Source organism: Lepus europaeus, chromosome 15, assembly GCF_033115175.1.
Source record: "Lepus europaeus isolate LE1 chromosome 15, mLepTim1.pri, whole genome shotgun sequence".
Classification (NCBI taxonomy): Eukaryota; Metazoa; Chordata; class Mammalia; order Lagomorpha; family Leporidae; genus Lepus; species Lepus europaeus.
Genome location: NC_084841.1, coordinates 79,558,445 through 79,581,531, shown reverse-complemented (window position 1 = coordinate 79,581,531; position 23,087 = coordinate 79,558,445). Strand labels below are relative to the sequence as shown.

Below are 23,087 nucleotides of genomic sequence, written 5' to 3'. Positions count from 1 at the left end.
ACTTCTGGGCTGAGGGAGACACTCAGCCCACGGTCAAAGAGAAGTGAAGGGCAAGGTGAGCCAGGCAGTCCATGCAGGTCAGGCAGGGAAAGGCAGATGTTAAACACAGGCTGGCAGGATGTAGCCTCAGAGTGGGGAGACGTGGCAGACAAATCTGTAAGAAAAGAGTTGCACGTAGGGACTACACCAGTCAAGAGCAAGAGACTCAATACAGAGACACAGACACCCACATAGGGCAATGACCTTGACAGAGGTGACAAAGGGAAGGGAACAGTGGACAGTGAAGCAAACAGGGTGAAATGTCTGATGTAGGTGCCACTGGTCCCACACTTACTGTTTCTAATAGTATGAGCACAGCAATTAAGAGTCATGAGACAGTAATTGGGGCTGTAAGAGTAAGAGATCCTCCATAAAAACTTATAGTCATTTTCAAGTACAAATACATATTGTTAGAGTATTTATTCTAAAGTATTACAAGAATAATTAGTTTTAATTTTGTTTTTTTTTTTTAAAGATTTAATTTATTTGAAAGGCAGAGTTATAGAGACAGAGGAAGAAAGAGAGGCTCACTCCCCAAATGGCTGCAATCACTAGTGCTGGGTCAGGCCAAAGCCAGGAGCTTCTTCTGGGTCTCCCATGTTGGTGGCAGGGGCCCAGGACCTTGGGTCATCTTCCACTGCTTTACCCGGCCATTAGTAGGGAGCTGGATAGGAAGTGGAGCAGCTGGGACTCGAACCAGTGCTCATATGGGATGCCGGCACTGCAGGTGGCAGCTTAACCCACTTCATGGCGCCAGCTCCAGCTTTCCTTTTTTTTTTAATCCTTAAGTAGAAAAGTTGGCTGAGCAAGAGGAGAGATGCTACTTTTCCGGCCAAGTTCTTCAAAGGATTTTTAACAAATTGATTCAGAAAGCTTCACAAAACATGATGGCTAGTTCAGTCTCTTTTTTTGTCCCCAGTGAGATGTTTCAGTGAGTTAAACTACTGTGATCCCTGTAAAACTGAAAGAGTCAAATCACAGGATGATATTAGACCTGACTATATACACATAATTAGGACAAACGTTAATGACCCTTGAAGATGAATATTTTATATTTATGTTATTAAAAAATACTTATTTTTATTTATTTGAAAGGCAGAGTGAAAGAGGAAGAAAGAGAGAAATAGATCTTCCATTCACTAGTTCACTCCTTAAACAGCCATAACAGCCAGGAACTTCAGTCAGGTAAAAGATAGGAGTCAAGAATCCTATCTGAGTTGCCACATGTGTAGCAGGGGTCCACGGACTTGGGCCACCTTCTGCTGCTATTCCAGGTACATTAGCAGGGAGCTGGATCAGAAGCAGAGCAGCCAAACTCTGAACTTTTGCTCTGATGTGGGATGCTAGCATTTCAAAAGGTGGTCTAGCCCGCTGTGCCACAACACCTCCCCCATACCAGTTATCTTAACTGATTTCCTCATCAATTATTTCCCCAGAGTTCCTGATTCCAGCTATTTCTAATGAATGAGTCATAGAAAACACAGAATTCCTGGTGATCAACTTTTAGAATGCATGTCCTTTTACAGTAACAGAGACACTGATGATAGAGTAAAGCTATAGGGCCATTACTGCAGTAATAAACAAAAATTGCCTGAGAAGTGCTATTTCATTAACAAAAACATCACTAAGAAGATTAGAACATATCTTTACAATGGAGAGAGGAAAGCTACAATTCTTTAGCAGTACATGCAATCAAACCCCGTACAGTATCATATATGCTAACATGCCTTGAATTCTAAGATCTGCTTACAAGGCAGAGTATAGATTTTCAATTACCTAATTAATTTGAGCTGTGTCTAAAAACATATTAGACAACTCAACTTGTCTGCACATTCTGAATGACACCACATTCTAGAGGCAATTACTGTTGATTTTCTACTGCTGTCTTTAGAAGGAAGTGATTATTCACTAACAAAGAAGAGATATAACTTAGTGTCATGTTCTCGAGCGGTATTTTCAGCAATACAGTGAAGAGAATATTTAGCAAATGCTCAGTAAGTTCAGTCAGTGTAAACAGTCAATCTGGACTATTTAAGCAAAGAAAAATTAGGGTTACATTAGCAAGCCGTCTACAATTCAAATTCACCAAGTGATTGCTGACTTCCCTGTGTGTTTCGGGGAAGAAATGGACTTGGCAGTTACGAACATGTTCTCAGCGGCCCCTGCTGCTACCTCCAAAAATCAAGAAAGGCCCATCTAACTGCAGCACTTTTTCAAGTTTAGTTCTTAACCCATAAGACAGATACAATGTTTGACTTACTTCCTTTTTCTTTTTTTAAATTTAATTTTATTTTTTGCATTCCCACTATAAGATGGCAAGATTTATTTCAAGAGTTCTAGGTAAGCTGAAATAGGAAAGCCTGGCTAAGCCTGGTCGGAGGGAAAGAACAATGTGATGGATAAAAGTTCTGGGAGAAAACACCATGACAGGCGTCAGGCATCCAGACAACCCAATTTTAGAGAATCAACATTCGGGTCTTCCCTTAAAGGCAGGTAGACAAATGACATGGTGGAGTTTTTCATCCTGGTGCCTGGAGCCACATGGTCACAAGAGTCAAGATCCCCTCATCCTTCAAGTTAGACAGAAAGGGTTTAGGGTGGCAAGACTCTGTTCAGCCTCCTATAGACACAAGCAATTTGCCAGTGAATCGTAGAGTGCTGGACAGATGTTATACCTTCCTACATGTGCCACCTCAGGAATAGGACTGGCAAAGTGGGTTCAAGGAGAAAGGTCAGATTTTCAAGGACCCAGAACAAGAGATTGCTGGGAGGTTTCACACTGAGGTACTCAACAGTCTAGAAAAAGGCTCTCTGAAGTCAGCCAGGCAAATCCTGTCTTTATCAGCATGAGGTGGGAAAGATTAGGACCAGAAGGAAGGAATGCCATCTTCTCAACACGCTGCCCACCTACCTAAAAACCCAGATCTTCTCCCCTCATACTTTCATGCATTACACATTCTCCTTATTTATCTTCCTTTCCTTATTTGCCTTGTGCACAGTTGGGCTCCCCTCCTAGGATGCAACTTCTTTGTGGTACTGTTACCTGTCGTAGTTCACAAAGGATTCCCAGGCCCCTGGAGCTGGACCTGGCACCCAGTGAAGACAGAATGAGCACACCCACAGGGCACTGAGGAATCACCTTCAGCATAGGAACCTGCTCAAATGCAGCCCCAGGTGGGAGCAGTTGGGCAGTGTTCTGTCAGTCATGTGCCAGTCCATGCAAGCTGGTCACCCTTGTGAGAAGTCAGCAGATATCAGTGCTCCATAACCTTGTCTATTTCCTTTCAGCCTGGGGAATACCTCCTTATACATGAAGTTGTATTAGCTATATTAGCTATCCCGAAGGAGAAGCATGCCACACAAGATCATTTCCAAATTCACCTTCACTTCTCCCCCAACTCTCTCAGCCTTATTGTTTCCAAATTTCTATGTTCAATGAACATTTTTCTTTCAACTCATAGTTAGCCTTTTGATTTCTTCATCATATTTTCTATCTTTCTGTGGCTCTAGATTTAGTGTAATATTTATTGACTCTTATCAATGTCACAAAGAACACAGGAAAACATGAATAAATACACTGTTATCAATAAGTAGAACTAGAGCCAAGAAAATGTGAGAATATTTCTGAGTGAAAATGCCTTTTCGGTCCTATGGTATTACAGTAATTTATAACAGTTTTAAATCAGTTTCAGTTCACAACTGATCATAATGAAAGGATTAAGAGTCAAAGGGATCACATAAACAAGACTAGTGTCTGCTAATACTAACTGAAAGAATTAAAAAGGAGAGAACAATCCAACATGGGAAGCGGGATACACAGCAGACTCATAGAATGGCAGATGTCCTAAACAGCACTCTGGCCTCAGAATCAGCCCTTAAGGTATTTGGATCTGGCTGAAGAGCCCATGAGAGTATTATAGGCATGGAAAGCCAAGACACTTTGGCAACAACAACAACAACAACAAAAACAAAAAACCAAAAAACCTCAATGAAAGATCTCTGCAAGTGAGATCCCAGTGGAAAGAATGGGCCATCAAAGAAGGAGGTACCTTTCTCTGAAGGGAGGAGAGAACTTCCACTTTGATTATGACCTTGTCTAAATAAGATCAGTGCTGGTGAACTCAAAAGGCTTCCTTAGCCTTGGCAACTCATGACAAGAGCCTCGGGTGATTACAGATGCCATAAACAAGAGTGTCAATTTGTTAAGTCAACAACAGGAGTCACTGTGTACTTACTCCCCATGTAGAATTTCTGTCCTTAATGTGTTGTACAATGTGAATTAATGTTATAACTGGTACTCAAAAGTACTTTATACTTTGTGTTTCTGTGTGGGTGCAAACTGTGGAAATCTTTACTTAATATATACTAAATTGATCTTCTGTATATAAAGATAATTGAAAATGAATCTTGATGTGAATAGAATGGGAGAGGGAGCAGGAGATGGGAGGGTTGCGGGTGGGAGGGAAGTTATGGGGGGAGGGAGGAAGCCACTATAATCCAAAAGCTGTACTTTGGAAATTTATATTTATTAAATAAAAGTTAAAAAAAAAAGAATGATAGTGTTAAGCTCTAAAATGCTTAATGAGAATATCTGGTACCACACCACATTTTTAGTGTTTTCCTTCTGATGGACTTCAAATGTACTTCCAGAAATTATAAAATTGTCCTTCTAACATTTCTGTAAGATAAGTGAGGCAGATAATTGCTATTGTCATTTTATAACAAATAACCAGAATATGGACTATCAAATAAACATTGATCCTATTAACTGATGACATCATTCTCTGAGTGATGGTGTACTCAACTGGCCTACTTTAGCAATGTATTCAAGTGACCAATTTTACGAACAAAGAGGAGTGGGGAAGCAGTCATTGACTTGGTTTCAAGATCTTTCAAATATCTAACATTTGCTCTATGCTACAGTAACAGAAAATTCTGGCTTCACTTTAAGCATAAGGTACAATATTGCCAATTTTTACGTGTGGAGATGTTCAGTTATAGTTGCTTCAAAAAAATAAAAATAATATGACTTCTCTGAAAATAATTATCAATATTTTAAGTAAAAAATTTATTGGAATCTGCTTTTAAAATGAATATATGCAAGTAAATAACATTCATAAAATGAAGTTATTATGAGCAATATTTTTATAAAGGGAAACAGATTTAGTTATAAAGGGAAAAGTTTAGCATTAAATGAGTATGTGTTTTTATAGGCAATTTCACTGTTATCCCTCAGAAACTTTCAGTAAAAAGATAAAAGTATATCATAACTTAGGAAAAAAACTTTACAATTTAGCAAGATGGAAAATGAAAAGGACTTCATGAAACTTAATGTTCAGCCTGAACATCCATTACTAATTTGTGGTCGGTACACATGTTGAGATCTCCAAATAATATTAACATTTTAAATTACAGATAACAGGATTATTGATCAGAGAAATTCAGGTGTTCCAACATTCTTATGTTATTCCCATTTTAATTTCCTGCCCTCACCTCAATCAAATGGGTCATAAAACAATTTCATTATCTCTTGCCTTTGATTGCCCCCTCCAGCTCCTCTGCTTCTGGTAATGATATTTTCACCATCCCAGTTACTTACCTTGGAGTACACTTTGGCCTCCTCCAGTTCCCCTAGCCTCTGTTTTCCATCTCTTGACCATCAAGGAGTGTGGATACTTCACTTCCTGGGTGCTAGGTGTCAGAGCTTGCCTCTCCTCCTCATTCCCATTGCCACCACTCCAATTCATACCATCAACTTCATGTAATTGTTTCATCGTCACAGCCAGCTCAGTTTATTATCTCTGGATTCTTTCTCTTTTCTTTTTTGTATTTAGTGAATTAACCTTCTTTGATTTTATCAGATACCTATTCCAATATTTTTAAGGACTTTATTTTGAGGGAGACCACAGATTCTGATTGAAAAACAATTTAATTTTTATAAGCAGATGTGGAAACTGTGCTGGCCAACTTTTCTTATTTGATGCAAACTAATCTTGATGGTAGCTTCAAATGGAAGAACCTACCTACTAGAACAGGGCCAAGGAACAATTCTCTACTTTTTTAATTTCTAGGGAAAAAGCCAGATATGATGAACTCTTGTTTACTGCTATGTCTTCAGCTTCTAGAACAGTGTGTGTGACATAGGAAGTGCTCAATAAATACAAGAGGAATAAATGGATCTATGCTGGGGAGTGTGTGTGAAATCTTCATCTTATCTAGGTCACATCTTTTGGGACAAAATGCCACAGGGAACAGGAAGTTATACAGAGAAGCAAGTTCTGTCTTAAGGAAAAAAAAAACTAAGAGAAAGGCTGACTAATAAATATGACAGAATGAGACCAAGTATGCTCATGAAGAAAAAATATTTCTGATAAACTGCAGAGCAAAATCTAATCAGATATGGGGAAGCAAGGGTATAAATGAATGGTCTTCAATGAGCTTATAAGCACCTCTTTATGAAAGAGTGAGAATGAGCCTTATAGGGATTTAGTCCCAACTGGAACTGAAGTTTAAACCCATTATCTTAGTTACCCACTGCTGTGAGACAAATCAACCCAAAACTTGGCAGCTTAAAAGCACACACATCTGTCACTTCACAGTTTTTGTGAGTCCAAAATTTGAACATGGTTTAGCTGGGTGACGCTGGCTGAGGGGCTCTCAGAGGGCTACAATCAAGATGTTGGGTGAGGCTGCAATCAACTCAGGTTCAGCCTGGGGAAAGGTCACTCATATAGCTGCTGGCAGAACTCAGGCCCTTAGTGGCTCAACTCAGGTCCTTAGTGGCTCCTGGCCAGAATCACCAGTTCCTTGTCACTTGGGCTCTTCACAGAGAAGCATACAACATGGCAGCTAACTTCCATTGGAGCAAACAAGGAAGAAAACAAAAAGGGACCCAAGGTCTGCCAAGAATCTACTGGACTGACAAGTATCCTTAAGCAGCAGGCTTGACAGAGGGTGAAATAAATTGTTTCTCTCTTTTTTAACTGTCATTTAAAGTATACAAACTTCATGTATTTCCTACACACAGATTTAGGAACAGAGTGATACTGCCCACCCTTCCCTCCCTTCTGCCCATGCTCCCACACTTCCTCCTCCTTCCTCTCCTATTCCCACTGCTAATTTTTACAATGATCTACTTTCAGTTTACATTATACTCATAAGATTAACCCTACACTAAGTAAAGAGTTCAACAAATAGTAAGAAAAACAAACATTGTTCCTCAAAAGCAGACAAGGGCTGTAAATAATCATTGAATCTCAAAATGTCAATTTTATTCCTATACATTACATCTTTGGTACTCTATCAGTTACCACAGATCAGGGATAACATACAGTATTTGTCTTTTTGGGATTGGATTATTTCACTAAATATAATGGTCTCCAGTTGCATATACTTTTTTTTTCTTTCAAAATACAGGATTTCATTTTTCATGGCTGAGTAGTATTCCATAGTGTATATACACCATAATTTATTTATCTTGTCATCAGTTAATGGACATATGGTTGATTCCATATCTTAGCTATTGTGAATTAAGCTGCATAAACATGGGGGTATAGATAACTCTTTCATATGCTTTCATTTCCCTTGGGTAAATTCCCAGCAGTGGGATTGTTGTGTCATTTGATAGATATATTTTCAAATTTCTGAGATATCTCCATACTGTCTTCCAAAATGGCTGTACAAGTGTACATTTCCACCAACAGTGGACACCAGGATTTATTGTTCATTGTTTTCTGAATGAGAGCCATTCTAACTGGGGTGAGGTGAAACCTCATTGTAGTTTTGATTTGCACTTCCCTGGTGGCTGGTGATCCTGAGCATTTTTTTCATGTGCCTGTTGGCCATTTGAAGTTCCTGTTTTGAAAAATGCCTGTTCAAGTCCTTTGCCTATTTCTCAACTGGACTATTGTTTTGTTCTTGAGGAGTTTCTTGAGCTCTTTATGGAATCTGGAAATTGATCGTTTATTGGTTTCATAGTTTTCTCCCATTCTGTTGGTAGTCCTTTCACTTTGCTGAGTGTTTCTTTTGTAGTGAAGAAGCTTCTCAGCTTGATATAAACTCATTTGTCTATTTTGGCTTTGACTGCCTATGATTCTGGGGTCTTTTCCAAGGAGTCTTTGCCTATGCCAATGTCTTGAAGAGTTTCCCCAATGTTCTCCTTTAGTAATTGGATGGTATTGGGTTGCAGATTTATATCCTTGATACATTTTAGTTGATCTTTGTATAAGCTGTTAAGTAGGGGTCTTGTTTCATATTTCTGCATGCAGAGATCCAATTGTCCCAGCACCATTTGTGAAAAAGACTGTGCTTTCTCCAGGGATTGATTTTAGTTCCATTGTCAAAGATTAGTTGGTTGTAGATGCATGGATTGATTTCTGAGCTTTTGTTCTGTTCCATTCGTCTAAATGTTTATTTTTGTGCAAGTACCAGGCTGCTTTGATCATAACTGCTCTGTAGTATGTCTTAAAATCTGGTATTGTGATGCTTCCAGCTTTGCTTTTGTTGTATAAGATTGTTTTAGGCTTTTAGGGTCTCCTGTGTTTCCACATGAATTTTAGCATCATATTTTCTAGATCTGAGAAGAATGTCCTTGGTATTCTGATTGGGATTGCATTGAATCTGTAAATTATTTTTGGTAAAATGGACATTTTGATGATATTAATTCTTCCAATCCACGAACATACGAGACTTTGCCATTTTCTGTGTCTTCTTCTATTTCTTTCTCTAATATTTTATAACTTTCATCATAGAGATCTTCCACCTTCCTGGTTAAATGTATTCCAAGGTGTTCAATGTTTTTTCTATAGCTATTGTGAATGCAACTGATCTTAGAAGTTCTTTCTCCACCTGACATTGTCTGTGTATACAAAGGCTATTGATTTTTGTGTGTTACTTTTATATTCTGCCACTTTACCAAACTCTTTTCTGAGTGCCAGTAGTCCCTCAGTGTAAAGTTTTGGTTCCCCTATATTTAGAATGTGTCATTTGCAAATTGTGATAGCTTGACTTCCTCCTTTCCAATTTATATCTCTTTGATTTCTTTCTCTTGTCTAATGGCTCTGGCTAAAACTTCATGGAATATATTGAACAGCAATTGTGAAAGTGGACATCCTTGTCTGGTTCCAGATCTTGGTGGAAATGCTTTCAACACTTCCCTATTCAATTAGATGCTGGCTGTGGGTTTGTCATAAATTGCCTGAGGAATGTTCCATCTATATCCAATTTGCTTAAGGTTTTCATCATGAAAGGATGTTTTATTTTATCAAATGCTTTTCTGTATCTATTGAGATAATCATATTGGTTTATTCTAGAGTTTGTTAATGTGATGTATCAAATTGATTGGTTTTCAAATGTTGAACCATCCCTGCATACCAAGGATAAATCTCACTTGGTCTGAGTGAGGAATCTTTCTTTTTTTTCATGTTATTAAATTTGATTAGTTAGTATTTTGTTGAGGAGTTTTGCATCTATGTTCATCAGGGATATTTTTTATGGTTTTCTGTTGCATCTTTTTCTCATTTAGGATTTAAGGTGATGTTGGCCTCATAGAAGCAATTTGAGAAGATTCCCTCCCTTTCAATTGTTTTGAATAGCTTAAGAAGAATGGGAATTAGTTCTTCTTTAAAAGTCTGGTAGAATTCAGCCATGAAGCCATCTGGTTCTGGGCTCTTCCTTGTTGGGAGGGTCTATGATACTGTTTCAATCTCCATGTAGGTTATTGGTCTGTTTAGGTTTTCTATGTCTTCATGACTGAATTTTGGTAGATTGTGAATGTCCAGGAATCTATCCATTTTCTAATTTGTATTTGCATACAGCTCTTTCTAGTAACTCCTGCTGATTCTTTGTATTTCTGTGGTATCTGTTACATTTCCTTTTTCATCTCTGATTTGCTCTGGGTCTTTTCCTCCTCTTTTTTTTCTTGTTAGTTGGGCCAATAATGTATCAAATTTGTTGATTTTTTTTTCAAAAAACCAACTCTTCATTTCACTGATCTTTTGCATTTTTTGTCTCAATTGTTTATTTCTTTTTTAGTTTTAGTTATTTCTTTCCTCTTGCTAATTTTGGGTTTATTTGTTGTTGTGTTCCAGGTCCTTGAGATGAACTGATCGTTCATTTATTTGGCACCTTTCCAGTTTCTTGATGTAGGCACCAATTGCTGTAAACTTTCCTCTTAATGCTACTTTTGTTGTATCCTATAAGTTTTGATATGTTGTATTGTCATCTTCAGTCATTTCCAGAATTTTTTAAATTTCCTTTTTGATTTATTCTATGACCCACTGTTCATTCAGGATCATGTTTTTTAGTCTCCATGTGTTTTAATATGTTCTAGAGATTCTTGAGTTGTTAACTTCCAATTTCATTCCACTGTGGTCAGAAAAGAGGCATAGTAAGATTTTAATTTTTTGAATTTGCTGAGACTTGCTTTTTGGCCTAGCATATGCTCTATGCTAGAAAAAGTTCCAGGTACTGGTGAAAATAATGTATATTATGCAACTATGGGATGAAAGGTTCTGTAGATACATTAGGTCCATTTGGTCCATACTATAGATTAGCTTTGTGTTTCTTTGTTGATTTTCTGCCTAGTTTATCTGTCAATTGATGAAAGTGGGGTGTTGAAGTCCCCCATTACAATTGTATTGAAGTCTGTGTCTCCCTTTAGACCTATCAATATTTGTTATAAGTAGCCAGGCACCCTGGGCATTGGTGCATATACACTTACTGCGTCATATCTTCCTGTTGAATTGGTCTCCTAATCATTACATAGTGCCCTTCTTTGTCTCGCTTAACAGTTTTTGTGTTAAAGTCTATTTTGTCTGATACTAGGTGGCTACATTGCCTATTTTTGCTTTCCATTAGCATGGAATATCTTTTTCCGTCTTTTCACTTTCAGTCTGAGGTATCTTTGTTGGTGAGGTGTGTTTCTTGTAAGCAGAAATAGATGGGTTTTGTTTTGTAATCCATTCAGCCAGTCTGTATCTTTTTTTTTTTTTTTCCAGTCTGTATCTTTTAACTGGAGAGTTGAGGCCACTTACATTGAAGGTTACCATTGATAAGTAATGACTTGGCTCTGCCATTTTTACATAAATAGTCCTATTGTTTGCTTTGGATTCTTCTGTACTTTTACTGGGAGATTTTCTCCCTTCACATTTCATAATGATGACTATCTTTTTGTGTTTTGGTGTGTAGCATGTACTTAAGCATCTTTTGTAAAGCTGGACGAGCGGTGGCAAATTCTTCCAACTTCTGATTGTTATGGAAGGTCTTTATTTCACCTTCATCCATAAATGAGAGCTTTGCAGCATATAGTGTTCTGGGTAGACTTTTTTTCTTTTAAGACTTGGACTATGTCTCTCCATTCTCTCCTAGCCTGTTGGATTTCTTATGAGAAGTCAGTTGTGAGTCTAATTGGAGATCCTCTGAATATAATCTGCCATTTCTCTCATGCACATTTTAGAATCTTTTCTTTATGTTTTGCTGTTGAAAGTCTGACTTAAATGTGTTGTGGTGAAGATCTTTTCTGGCCATGTCTGTTAGGAGTTCTATGTACCCCATGTACTCAAATGTCCCTTTCTTTCTCCAAGTTAGGAATGTTTTCTGTAATTATTTCACTGAATAGGCCTTCTAATTAATTCTCCCTTTCTACACCTTCAGGAACTCTTAAGACCTGGATGTTGGGTCATTTGATAATATCCCATAAATCTTCAATATCTTTCTTAATTTTTTTTTTGTAATTTCTTCTTCTTCTTCTTTCTCCCCCCCCCCCCTTTTTTTTTGGGTGGAGAAATTTCCAAAGATTTGTCTTCTAGGTTGGATATTCTTCCTTTTCACTCACAAGTCGTTGTTAAGGCATTCCACTGACATTTTAATTTCACATATTGAATTCTTCATTTCTAGTATTTCAGATTTCTTTTCAAAATCTCAATCACATTGGAGAATTTTTCTTCCATGTCATGTATGGACTTCTTTAACTTATGAATTTGCTTCTCACTGCTTCTGAGTAATCCTCTGATTAATCTTTTGAATTCCATTTCAGGGATTTCTTCAATGTCTTTTTATTTACATTCCAATTTTGAAGACTGGGGTAGTCATATTGTATTCCTTATTCTTGTTTCTTGAATTTCTGCATTTATCTTTAAAGTATTTTTAAGTATTTGTGGAAATACTTTTTGGCTTTCAACTCTGACGGCTTTCATCTTTGAACTATACCTCTGTGGCTTAGCAGAGTGTCTGCTCATTCAGTAAATGTGCAGAGGTGCGTGCTGGGTGTTCTAGGAAGCTCTGGTCAGTGCTCCAGGGTGGGGCGAGTATCCAGGGTGACACCCAAGTCACCAAGTCCTCTTGTCAGCAGGTAGGAGTGTATGATCATCTCTGCATAATCACACTGTCTCCTCCTCTTTTCCAAAGTGATAAATGCCCAAGGTTAGCCCAGAGTGGGCACAGCACTCACCCATGCTGCTGCATGCACCTCACAAAGATCTGTGCAATCCTCAGTGCGAGCATGGATCCCACTGCCATGACCCACCCTAGGCAATCAGGGAGCTCTAAACATGTGGCCCCACACACAGTGATTATGCAGAGACCCAGCTATACCCTGTGCCTTCTTGTGTAGTTACAGAGTTCCCACAGTCTCAGCACACAGGCTCACACAGTCGCAGGTTGCAGATGATCTGCTTCCCCCAACTAGCCTGTCCTTTCCACGGAGAGGTAGAGACATTCCCAGGGCCTGCTGCTTATGTGTGCTCTGCATTGACGGTTTGAGCCCCAGAACCTGTGATGAGTTGAGAGGCTGGGGGTACCTCACAGTCCTATGTGGGTACCCAGCCTTCTATCAATTCTCCCTGTCAGACTCAAACTCAGTTATAAAGACCAGCTGCGACTACATGATCAGATGCAAAAATGAGGAATATAATAGCATTGTTCTCTGTTGTGATATGAAGAGTTTGTGTGTGTATACTTTTTTTTATCTTATCTCTTATACGCTTATCATCTAATGCAAGATACGTCAATAGCAATTAATTCTATCTTTCAGTATTTAAATTACAAGATATCAAAGGTGAGAAGAATGAAACTCTGCCAAGAACAATAAAGGGACTTTGCACTTTTTTCTGGGGAAAGGATAAGTATGTGTTCAGTTGGACATGGGACAGCTGTATCATGTTAGGAGACACATGACTTTATTGGGAGATTAAATCTGTTTCAAGATCTAAACAAGTGCCAACTTGGCAAGGGGTAGATTGTGGCAGCTTTTTAATGTGTCATTTTGGCTACATTGAATTATATTTCCCAGGATTCCTTTTCCTATATGTTTCTTTCTTTTTTAAAGATTTATTTATTTACTTGAAATTCAGAGTTACAGAGAGTGGGAGACACAAAGAGAGATATAGAGGTCTTCCACCTGCTGATTTACTTCCCAGATGGCTATAACAGCCAAGGTTGGGCCAGGCCGAAGCCAAGAGCCATGAGCTTCATCTGGGTTTCCCATGTGGGTGTAGGGGCCCAACCACTTGGGCCATCCTCCGTTGCTTTCCCAGGCCATTAGCAGGGAGCTGGATTGGAAGTAGAGCAGCTGGGATATGAAATGACCCTCATATTGGGATGCCAGTGTTGCAAGTGGTGGCATTACTTGCTTACCACATCACCAACCCCTCCTGTATGTTTCTTGTTTGGATGATACAAAAAGGATTTTTTTGCAGGGTACATGTTGGGGTCTACTTCATTTTTAAAAAGGATTTATTCATGAGAAAGAGAGAGAGTGTGTGTGCTGAGAGAGGTCTTCCATTCATTGGTTCACTCCCCAAGTGTTTGCAATGGCCAGGGCTGGGGCTAAGCTGAAGCCAGGAGCCAGGAGTTTCATCCGGATCTCCCACATGGGTGGCAGAGGCCCAGGCACTTGGGCCATTTTCTGCTTCTTTTCTCAGGCCATTAGCTGGGAGCTGGACTGGAAGTGGAGCAGCTGGGACACAAACTGCACCAGCATCACAGGTGGTGGCTTAGCCCAGTGTGGCACAACACCAGTGCCACATTTGGAGGTTTCAAGTATTAAGTGGGAAAAGGATCTAAACAGACATTTCTTACAGAAACAAACAAACAAACAAACAAACATGGAAAAAATGCTGAGTGTCACTAGTCATCATGAAAACAGAAATCAAAACCACAATGAGATATCATTTCATTCCAGTTCAAATGGATATGAACAAAAATCAAAAAACAAGTGTTGGCAAGGGACCCTTAAACGCTACTGTCAGAGATGTGAATTAGTATAGCCATTATGTAAGGAACCCATACAGGTTGATCAAAAACTTATACTAGAGCTACCACATATGACCCAATGTCCTCTGACAAGGAATATAAGCCAAGGGAACGACATCAACATATGAAAGAGATTGCTGCATCCTCATGTTCCTTATAGCACTATTCAGAATTGCCAAGATAAAGAGTTAACCTAAGTGTCCACTGATGGATGAATGGATAAAGAAACTGTGGGATATACACACACTGGCATATTACTCAGCCATAAAAAGAATGCAATTTGGTCATTTGCAGCAAAACAGATGGAACTAGAGATTACTATGTTAAGTGAAATAAGCTAGACCCTGAAAGACAAATACTCCATGTTCTCTTTAATATGTAGAAGTTAAAAAAAAAAGTTGACCTGCTGAACTCAGGACAGTGACTACTAGAAACTAGAGAGGGCAGAGGAGTGGGAGTTGAGGGAGGGTGAGTAACAGGTACCACTACACAGCTCAAAATAGCAAGTGCTAGGGTTCCACAGAACAGTGGTGCAACATGGTTCCCAGTGACGTGTTACCTACTGTATAAGGAACTGATGGGAGGAGCCGGTAGGCTCCAAACAGAAAGACAAGATAAGGAAATAAAAGGCTGGTTGGCTGAATGGATTGGCTTATGCTATGTCCAAGTGTTGAAAAATTGCACTCTACCCTATAAAAATGTACAAGTCTTGTTTTTTGATCAAAAAAAATTTTTTTTTTAAAGAGTGAAGCAGCAAGCCATTTCTGGATCGCACAGGTTTTCACTCATTGTCTGGATCACTTTGTGGCAGCAGGCAACAGCTAAGATGGCATCTGCTCCACCTTCCTCCGGATCTTCAGAGCTCTGGCATCTCTGACTCCTGGAGCAGGTGTGTGTATGCTCAACTCCCTGACAGGGCACAGGCTGCTACAGTACATGTACAGAAATCAAAGAGCAGTAAGAACTGACACAGGCTAAAGTCCATTCCCTTGTTCATGAACACCAGCTCCTGCTTATGGGTTCTAGATCATTCCAGCTCTCTGCCACTTTACAATATCTTCCCTTAGCACCTGCCTGCTCTGTGACTCCAGCTCCCTCCAGCATGAGATATAAAGTCAATATCGTTACGCAGACTGCTTAACCACCTCTGATCAGATACCAGCAACAAATCCTTTCTGACACTCAGACTGTCTTTCTTATTTGTTGATTCTAAATTGGTGAGTTCACCTATTCACCAAAATTTGTTTGCAATCCCACAATCAATACTCGTGGCACTTTTGCCATCATTTACAGATAAGTCTATGTGCAATATGGCAAAAAATTTGAGTCACCATTTTTAGTTGAGGTTAAGCACGGCCATACTCTTTTCTTGTTTCAGCTCTCATATCACAAAACAGTTATCCTTTGCACAGACTACTTATTGCTATATTTTTCATATTTTATGCTTTTGTGGTAATTTCACTGTTTGAAATGGCCCCCACATGTAGTGCTGAAGAATTCCCAAGCACAACAAGGCTATGATGTGTCTGATGGAGAAAATGTATGTGTTCAGTGAGCTTTATTCTGTCATGAGCTGCAATGCCATTGGCCAAGAGTTTAATGGGAATAAATCACACATATTAAGTAAGATGTCTTTAAATAAAAATGCACATTAAACCAAGGTTAAGGACTGGTTGACAAAGAATGTGTACAGAGCCTCACAGGAACCTAACCTTGTATTTCCCCTAGGAGCAATTAATCAGTATTTGCTAATTCAGTGCCCTCAGCTACTTCACAGAACATAACTACAGTAATAATGAAAATTGATTGTATATCTCTACACACACCCACAATCCCCATATATATGTATATATATTGTATCATCTACACCTAGAGGGTTTATAACTCTGACTGAACCCTTACCTAACCTATAAAATTTAGCTATAATGATAGTGCAGATCAGCTGAGATTTATATATTGATGACAGTGACATCTAGTTATAATAAGCATGCTTTACCTAGAATCTGAATGATTTCCTTTACATATTTGCAATTTTATTTAGTGATTAAGTTGTCATGATCATTACATGGAGTAGCCTGTGTTCCAAACTTCTGCTCATTCTCCAGAATCTACAGCCAGAAGAAGCCTATTTTAGATTATTCATCATAACCAGATCCCTTTGCTCACTTTGTATTACTATCCAAATTGTTTGGGAACTGTGGAAGTCAAACTCAGAAAACAAAGACAAATGTTATTCTCTTACCTAGAGACTCTAGTAAAAACCCTATAGGCTGGAAATCAATAATACCATCTATAAACTTCCTGGAGCCCAACTGCTTTGTGAGGCACCTACCTCTTCACTCCCTTCCTTCCCATATAGTTAGGCCAGTCATGCCTTTGTTCCCTGTGAACATCTTCAGATCCATTCCCGTCCTTGCTCCTTGCTCCTTACTCTTATGAGGCCATCTTGACTGTCTTTCTACAATCCAAATCTTAACACGCAAGTACTGACTAAAATCTTTGCATGACCAAACTTTTTTCTAAAGACTCTAGGCCACACAATAGCCTTGATGAGTGGGAACTCAATCAGAGACAACTTTCCAGTGAAACAGCATATGGCCACTCAGTCTTTCAGGTACTTATATATGTATATCTCACCTCCGTAAGCTCCAACAGCAACTGTCTGCATTAACTCTGAATTGTTTCACCTGTCCATCTCACTGAGTTTGTTGGTGAACATTTTAAACTAAACAAATTTCTGGTAGCAGATTGGACTAATACTGTACATTATCAATAATTCACCCAACAACTGAAGGCAGAACAAGTCAAAAAATAGAATCTACATTTCATTTAACATATTTTCAGCCTTAAAATATCAGCAACAACAAAAACCCAAATGACAAACAAACAACAAACCATATACTCGCATCAAAAACATACCTGCAGAAACTCTGGGGCAGTCCGGCAGCATGGACTCCACTGAGGTATCCAATGGTTCTGAGCTAGAGACCCAATTACAACAGTTCTGTAATATAACAAAGACAACACTGTAGAAACAGAATTCATGGTAATTCCAAATATTTAGGCTAGAGATTAATTTACACTATAAAATCAACCACTGCAAGTATATTCAATTTATTTTCTGTACACCTAGATTTTTTTCTTATGTAAACACTTAGTAATTATGCAAGATTAACATGATTCTGAACAAAAGTTTATCTTTTTCAGTTCAGCATACATCTGTGCTGACCTTTAGATGGCACATAAACTTTTATGCACCACGATGCAATATACTTTCAAGAGAAGGTATATACTTTCAAGAAATAAACAAAGGCAACATAGTTAAGGAAAACTGGAAAAAGGTGTCCATTTTTTACTTTTTTGAGTGGAAAAAGTTATTTATTTGAACATGTGAAGGAATAGTTAATTTCTAAACTCCACTCTCTATTACAGAACTACATTGTGTGTTGTATTTATTCCTCAAATCTGGCCCATACACATATATTCTTTTAGTTTTTATTTGACTTGCTTCAATGGAGGCAGTATGAAAACAGTTATAAAGGAAAACAACCTGGTGAATTGTAACTGTATGTCTGAGGACACAAAGCCTTCAATATTAAAGATCAATTTCTAAGGTTTGATGATTTACAATTCAGGCGAATGAAGTAAAAACAGTCTACATCCCTTTAATATATTTTAAGGCTGTGGTTGGAGTGTGGCTTAAAAAATGTGATTAACGTCACATGATTTTTTAAAAAAACTTCTTAGCACACACAGACACACAAAGACACACATACACAATGAATTTCCAGACAGATTTTATTTTAAAAGAAATCATCCCATCAATCATGTTGGAAAAATCGGTGATTGCTATTCTGATAAACAAGCATGTATTGTGTATTTTTAGATGCTTGCTGCCCTGGTTATGCACCATGGAATCCGTCCTCACTATGGAAAGATCCTTGACTGGTAGATCAAGTGTCTTATTGTATTTCCTTAATTCATTCTGTCTGGAAGAAGATGTCAGCTGTGTTGCAGTGAGGAGAGAATTTCAAAGGCCCCAGTCCCCACCAATAAAGGCCGAGGAATGGCTTTTGAATAGATTTGTCAAGGCAACCCTACTGTTGTGGGACCAGGGAGAGCAGAAATAACATAAAGGAAGGGTTGCTGTATGAGATTAGAAAGTGAAGTTCACAAAGCATGGCAGATTTTTGTAAGAAACAGTGGATCAATGAAACTATTGAACTGAGTAGGGGGAAAAAAACATGAAAACAAACACAACATCGAGTAATGTTCTTAAATGCTTTCGTTCTTTTTACATTTAAAATGGCTAAAATATTAGTATTTTCCACATGTAACAAAAGCTCACGGGTTTAAAGTGGATACATATTCTATAATATGCACTCCTAATCTTAATTAGCAGCTGAATGCAAAATCATACAATGTGAGAGAGTAGAAATTATAAAGGAAACCGGGTTTTAGAAGATACTTCATACATTTGAAATAAGTAAAATTAATATTACCATTGATAGAATACACATCAGAGAGTTCTAGATAATGCGGAAGATTAGCACACAATTAGCCAGCTTTTATATACAATGTGACACTTGCTTGTAAGAAATAAGTATTCTCCAAAGCAGTGTCAAGATATGTAAATGGATGATTTGTTTTATCATTCATCACAGCCCTTAATAAATTCAAAAATCATGACTTCTATAGGTACTAAAAATAGGCTCCCAATGATACAGGGAGATAGCTTCAATGAAGAATGACTTTCTCTTTCTCTATCTTTTTCTTAAACAATTCAGTCTTTTCAATGACAGCAATTAGCACTGCCAACAGACAGGCAGCGATTAGGTATATATTTTAATTATTATTCATCCTCCTAGTAACCTCCACATCTGATGAAAGTCGGCTATTACCCAGGTGCTATGTCAGTCTTAATACTGCTCACCTACACTTCACATATGTAAAACCATGTCTTACAGGATTTTTGAGTATTAATAAAAGTGATGGCATATTATAATAAGCAGTTGATTAATCATTTTTTAACTTATTATTGACTTTAAAAAGCTGAAAAAAATGAACTTTGGGCCATTTTTTACAGGTCACCTTAACTCAAACACTTAAAGCAAAATATAGGTTGACATTTTATGATTTTGAAATTTCAGTTTTTATCTAGGCCAGATGTTTAAGGCTTTGCTCTCTCATAAAAATCAGATGTAAGTTAAACACTCTACAGTGAAAGTGAATATGCTCCAAAGTTCTGTGGAATGATAAGAACCTGTGTAGGACTGCAAAGGTTTGGTACTATAGTTTTGAAGAACGTGTGTATGCAAGTGTGTGTGGAGGTGCCATGTGCATGAGGCATTTTTATCACATGGGAAAAATAGAGACAAGGACAGAAGTCTGAAGCTGTTTGTAATAGAATAAAGCACAATGAGTAAGATAACACAAACAAACTGGAAAATATAAGGAATGTAAGGCATACAGCCATTACAAATGAATTCAGTCTGATGAAAGTCCATCTTACCAAATCTAACTCCCAATTCTGAGATGCTTCTGTGGTGTAGAAAACAAATCTCCCTCACAGTCTTTCTAATCCTTATCTATCCTCTTTTTCAATGCCCCAATTTGTAGCCTACTCAAGTTCATCAGTTGAGAAGAACAGTACTGAAGTGTCCCATGAGGGGACACAGGCAGACCAGGAGGAAAGCCTTTCTGAAATTCAAAGCATGAAAGGAGTGCATTGACAGGCCCTGAGCACTTATTCTGTGGTGTCTAGAGTAGGAACAAGGCACTTGGACCAGAGGTGCCAGCAGTGCCAGGCTCGAGTCTGCCCTGCGGCTCTCTCTATCACCATGCAACCTGCACAGAAAAAGAAGCCCTGGGGCAGGGCCAGCAGATTGGGACAGATCCACATAATCAGTGTTTCTCAGATTCTGAAGGCAAAAGAAAAACTAACTGGCAATGTGGTGAGCATTTCTTAAAGCTGAATGTCTTCAGCCAAAATGTCTTTTTATTCTGAGATTACGACCATAGATTCCTGGGGTTGTAAATTTTCCTCTTTGTTAAATCCAAGTTGGGAGCTAATGATATAGATTAAAAGGGCCCAGAGGCCACAGTGCTGAGCACCTACCTCTGACATGTAAACCAAGGGGCTGACAGGTTTTCAGGGTAGATCGAAAATGAATTAATTTTTTTAAATAAAAAGGTTAGAGCTTAGTTTAATATACTGAAAAGGAAAGTAGGTAGTAGCTATTGCTATGCAGGGTGTTGGGAGGTATTTGGAGCTGCTTGCTGCTCTGATTGAGCCTAGTCTTCTATTCATTTTTAGTGTGTCTGAGTTAGAAATCATTGCCATAGATGTTGATGGTTCCCATGGAAGGCTGTATGCCCTCAAACAAGCACAGCTATGAAGATGGGGACCAGGTGCATTTCTAGGGCCTACACTGTGAGCTGAACGGTGATAGAAAGAGTTCCAATTGCTCATGAAGAATCTAGCATCTGGCTGGGCTGGGGACACTGAGAGGCCAGGATTGTAAGTCAGGACACCGTATTTGCCTGCTAGGCCCCGACAGACCTGGAGCTTGAGGGAAGGAGTGCCTCTTGGTAGCAGCTTTCAGTCACTTTGTACTCTCCTCATGAGGCTTTCTTAGTGCCCACACTTAGTCTTTCAGTTGGAAGTAGGTTTCACTTTCAGTAATTGCCAAAAGTGGCCCCTTCGACCTTCATCCCTGTGGTGTTTTTCTTGGGAGGGATATTTACAAACTATTTTAGTTTTTTGATTCCAAATGAAGCAAGAGGAGGAGGTGGCAGAGAAGTGAGAGGCTGAGGGACACAAAGTTTATCCATCCACACCCTTCTTCCAACACCCATGCTCCTGGACACAACCCTTTCTGTTTCTTGTAATCCAGACCTGCTTGCTTGGTTATTTCAGGGAGACTTGCAGAGTGGGTCGGGACTAAAAAACAAGAAGGAAAGGGCTGGAGTTCCATCCCAAGTGTGAGGAAACACTGGACTCCTCTTTTGCCACACCACACTAAAATCTTGACTACAGGTCACACACACGGTTGGATTCTTAGGGCGTCTGACGTGGGCTATTACACCCTCCCTTTTTGTTCTCATTTTGAGGAAGAGCTCTGAGCAGGGATAGTTTCAAAGCTCCATCAAAATAATCTGATAATGTTTGTCTCTGGGATATTACAGCAATATATCTCATTTTCCTATAGTAACACATCTCATTTTTTATGTAGTACAATTGGCTCTTCGAGGATTCTTCTTGATCATCACATAATTAATTCTTATGGTAGTTCATGAAGAAGATGCAATACAAATTATTTCATTGTTTCTAACTCACAGTTATGACACAGGCCCCCAAAGATGGAATCGCTGGTCAAGACAAAAAGTCTTAGCAACGGAGCTGATAAATGTTATATCCTTAATTATTGATGTACTTAGAGAGTGACTAAGCCAGAGTCATCAAAACTTAGTTCTGCTTCTTCTAAATTATTTCCAGTATGTCATTCTTCCTTTTTGGAAGATATTCTCAATATGCAACTAATTCATAAAAGAAAAAGGAGCTTATAGTTCATGTATATCAGGGAGAAGGTAACACTAGAAAAAGGTGTAATTTACAGAACTTGTTTCAAGTGCCAACAACTGTGCTATTTCTTTACATATGTTATTTCCCAATCATGTTTGCCAGATGGGTTTTATATTTTACAGATGAGAAAACTGAATCTCAAAGAGATTAAATAACTTGCCTAAAACTAAACAGCTAGGTAAAAGGGATTGAGCTGGGGTTTCAATTTGCTTAAGTCAGAATACAAAACTCTTCATGCTGCTTTCCTAAGGCATAATGGATGGAACTGACAGAACTACTCAAGAACCAGGACATTTATAAAATCTTACAAATTTCATAAAAGCAATGCTTGCGGAGGAATAAATGGAGGCTTTGATTAAATTAAGTTTGGCTGTTGCATGTCTTCATTAAATGAAAAATGCAGAGTAATGTGCACTGATTTTTGAAGGAGACACCAAATCCAACCTTAGAGATATTTAAAAAGCAAATATAAATAAATTTTGTTATATTTATCACACCTGAGATGAAATTCACATGAAAAACTCCCAGTTAAGAAAATGATGAGGCTAGCGCTGCGGCTCACTAGGCTAATCCTCCGCCTCTGGCATCAGCACCCCGGGTTCTAGTCCTGGTCGGGGCGCCGGATTCTGTCCCAGCTGCTCCTCTTCCAGTCCAGCTCTCTGCTGTGGCCCGGGAGTGCAGTGGAGGATGGCCCAAGTCCTTGGGCCCTGCACCCGCATGGGAGACCGGGAGGAAGCACCTGGCTCCTGGCTTTGGATCGGCACGGTGCGCCAGCCGCAATGCGCAGGCCGTAGTGGCCACTCGGGGCGTAAACCAACGGTAAAAGGAAGACCTTTCTCTCTCTGTCTCTCTCTCTCTCACTGTCTAACTCTGCCTGTCAAAAAAATTTAAATGATGAACATGGGTGTTTCTAATTTGGGCCAAGTACAAAATTCCATAGTAGTAAGCACACGACAAAAGTTACTAACAGCTCATTGAGTGATCCTACTACTTAGATAATGCTGGGAGCTGTGTAAGTATCCAGTTGGACACATAAATAGCATTTAAAAACATAGTCAGACATACACAAAATTTCCTTTTGAAGAAGTTGAGAACTTTGGAAAAAGCAACTAAGAATGCAGCTACACTGTGGAAGGCAAAATAGGAAAAGCAGCCAGCATGTTAGAACAGATTTAAAAATCCAGCTTTCTACTTTTATGGTATTATGAGGACC

At 38.8% G+C, this 23,087-nt stretch overlaps 1 protein-coding gene across 2 annotated transcripts in view; it reads right to left on the bottom strand.

The window, feature by feature from the left end:
- Window positions 1-23,087, bottom strand: part of ARB2A (ARB2 cotranscriptional regulator A) — a 483,367-nt gene that overhangs the window by 139,416 nt on the left and 320,864 nt on the right. For both annotated transcript variants that reach the window (XM_062211883.1, XM_062211884.1), the window contains one exon: window positions 17,209-17,293. In XM_062211883.1, coding sequence (XP_062067867.1) covers window positions 17,209-17,293 — 85 coding nt within the window. The remainder of the gene's footprint in view (window positions 1-17,208; window positions 17,294-23,087) is intronic.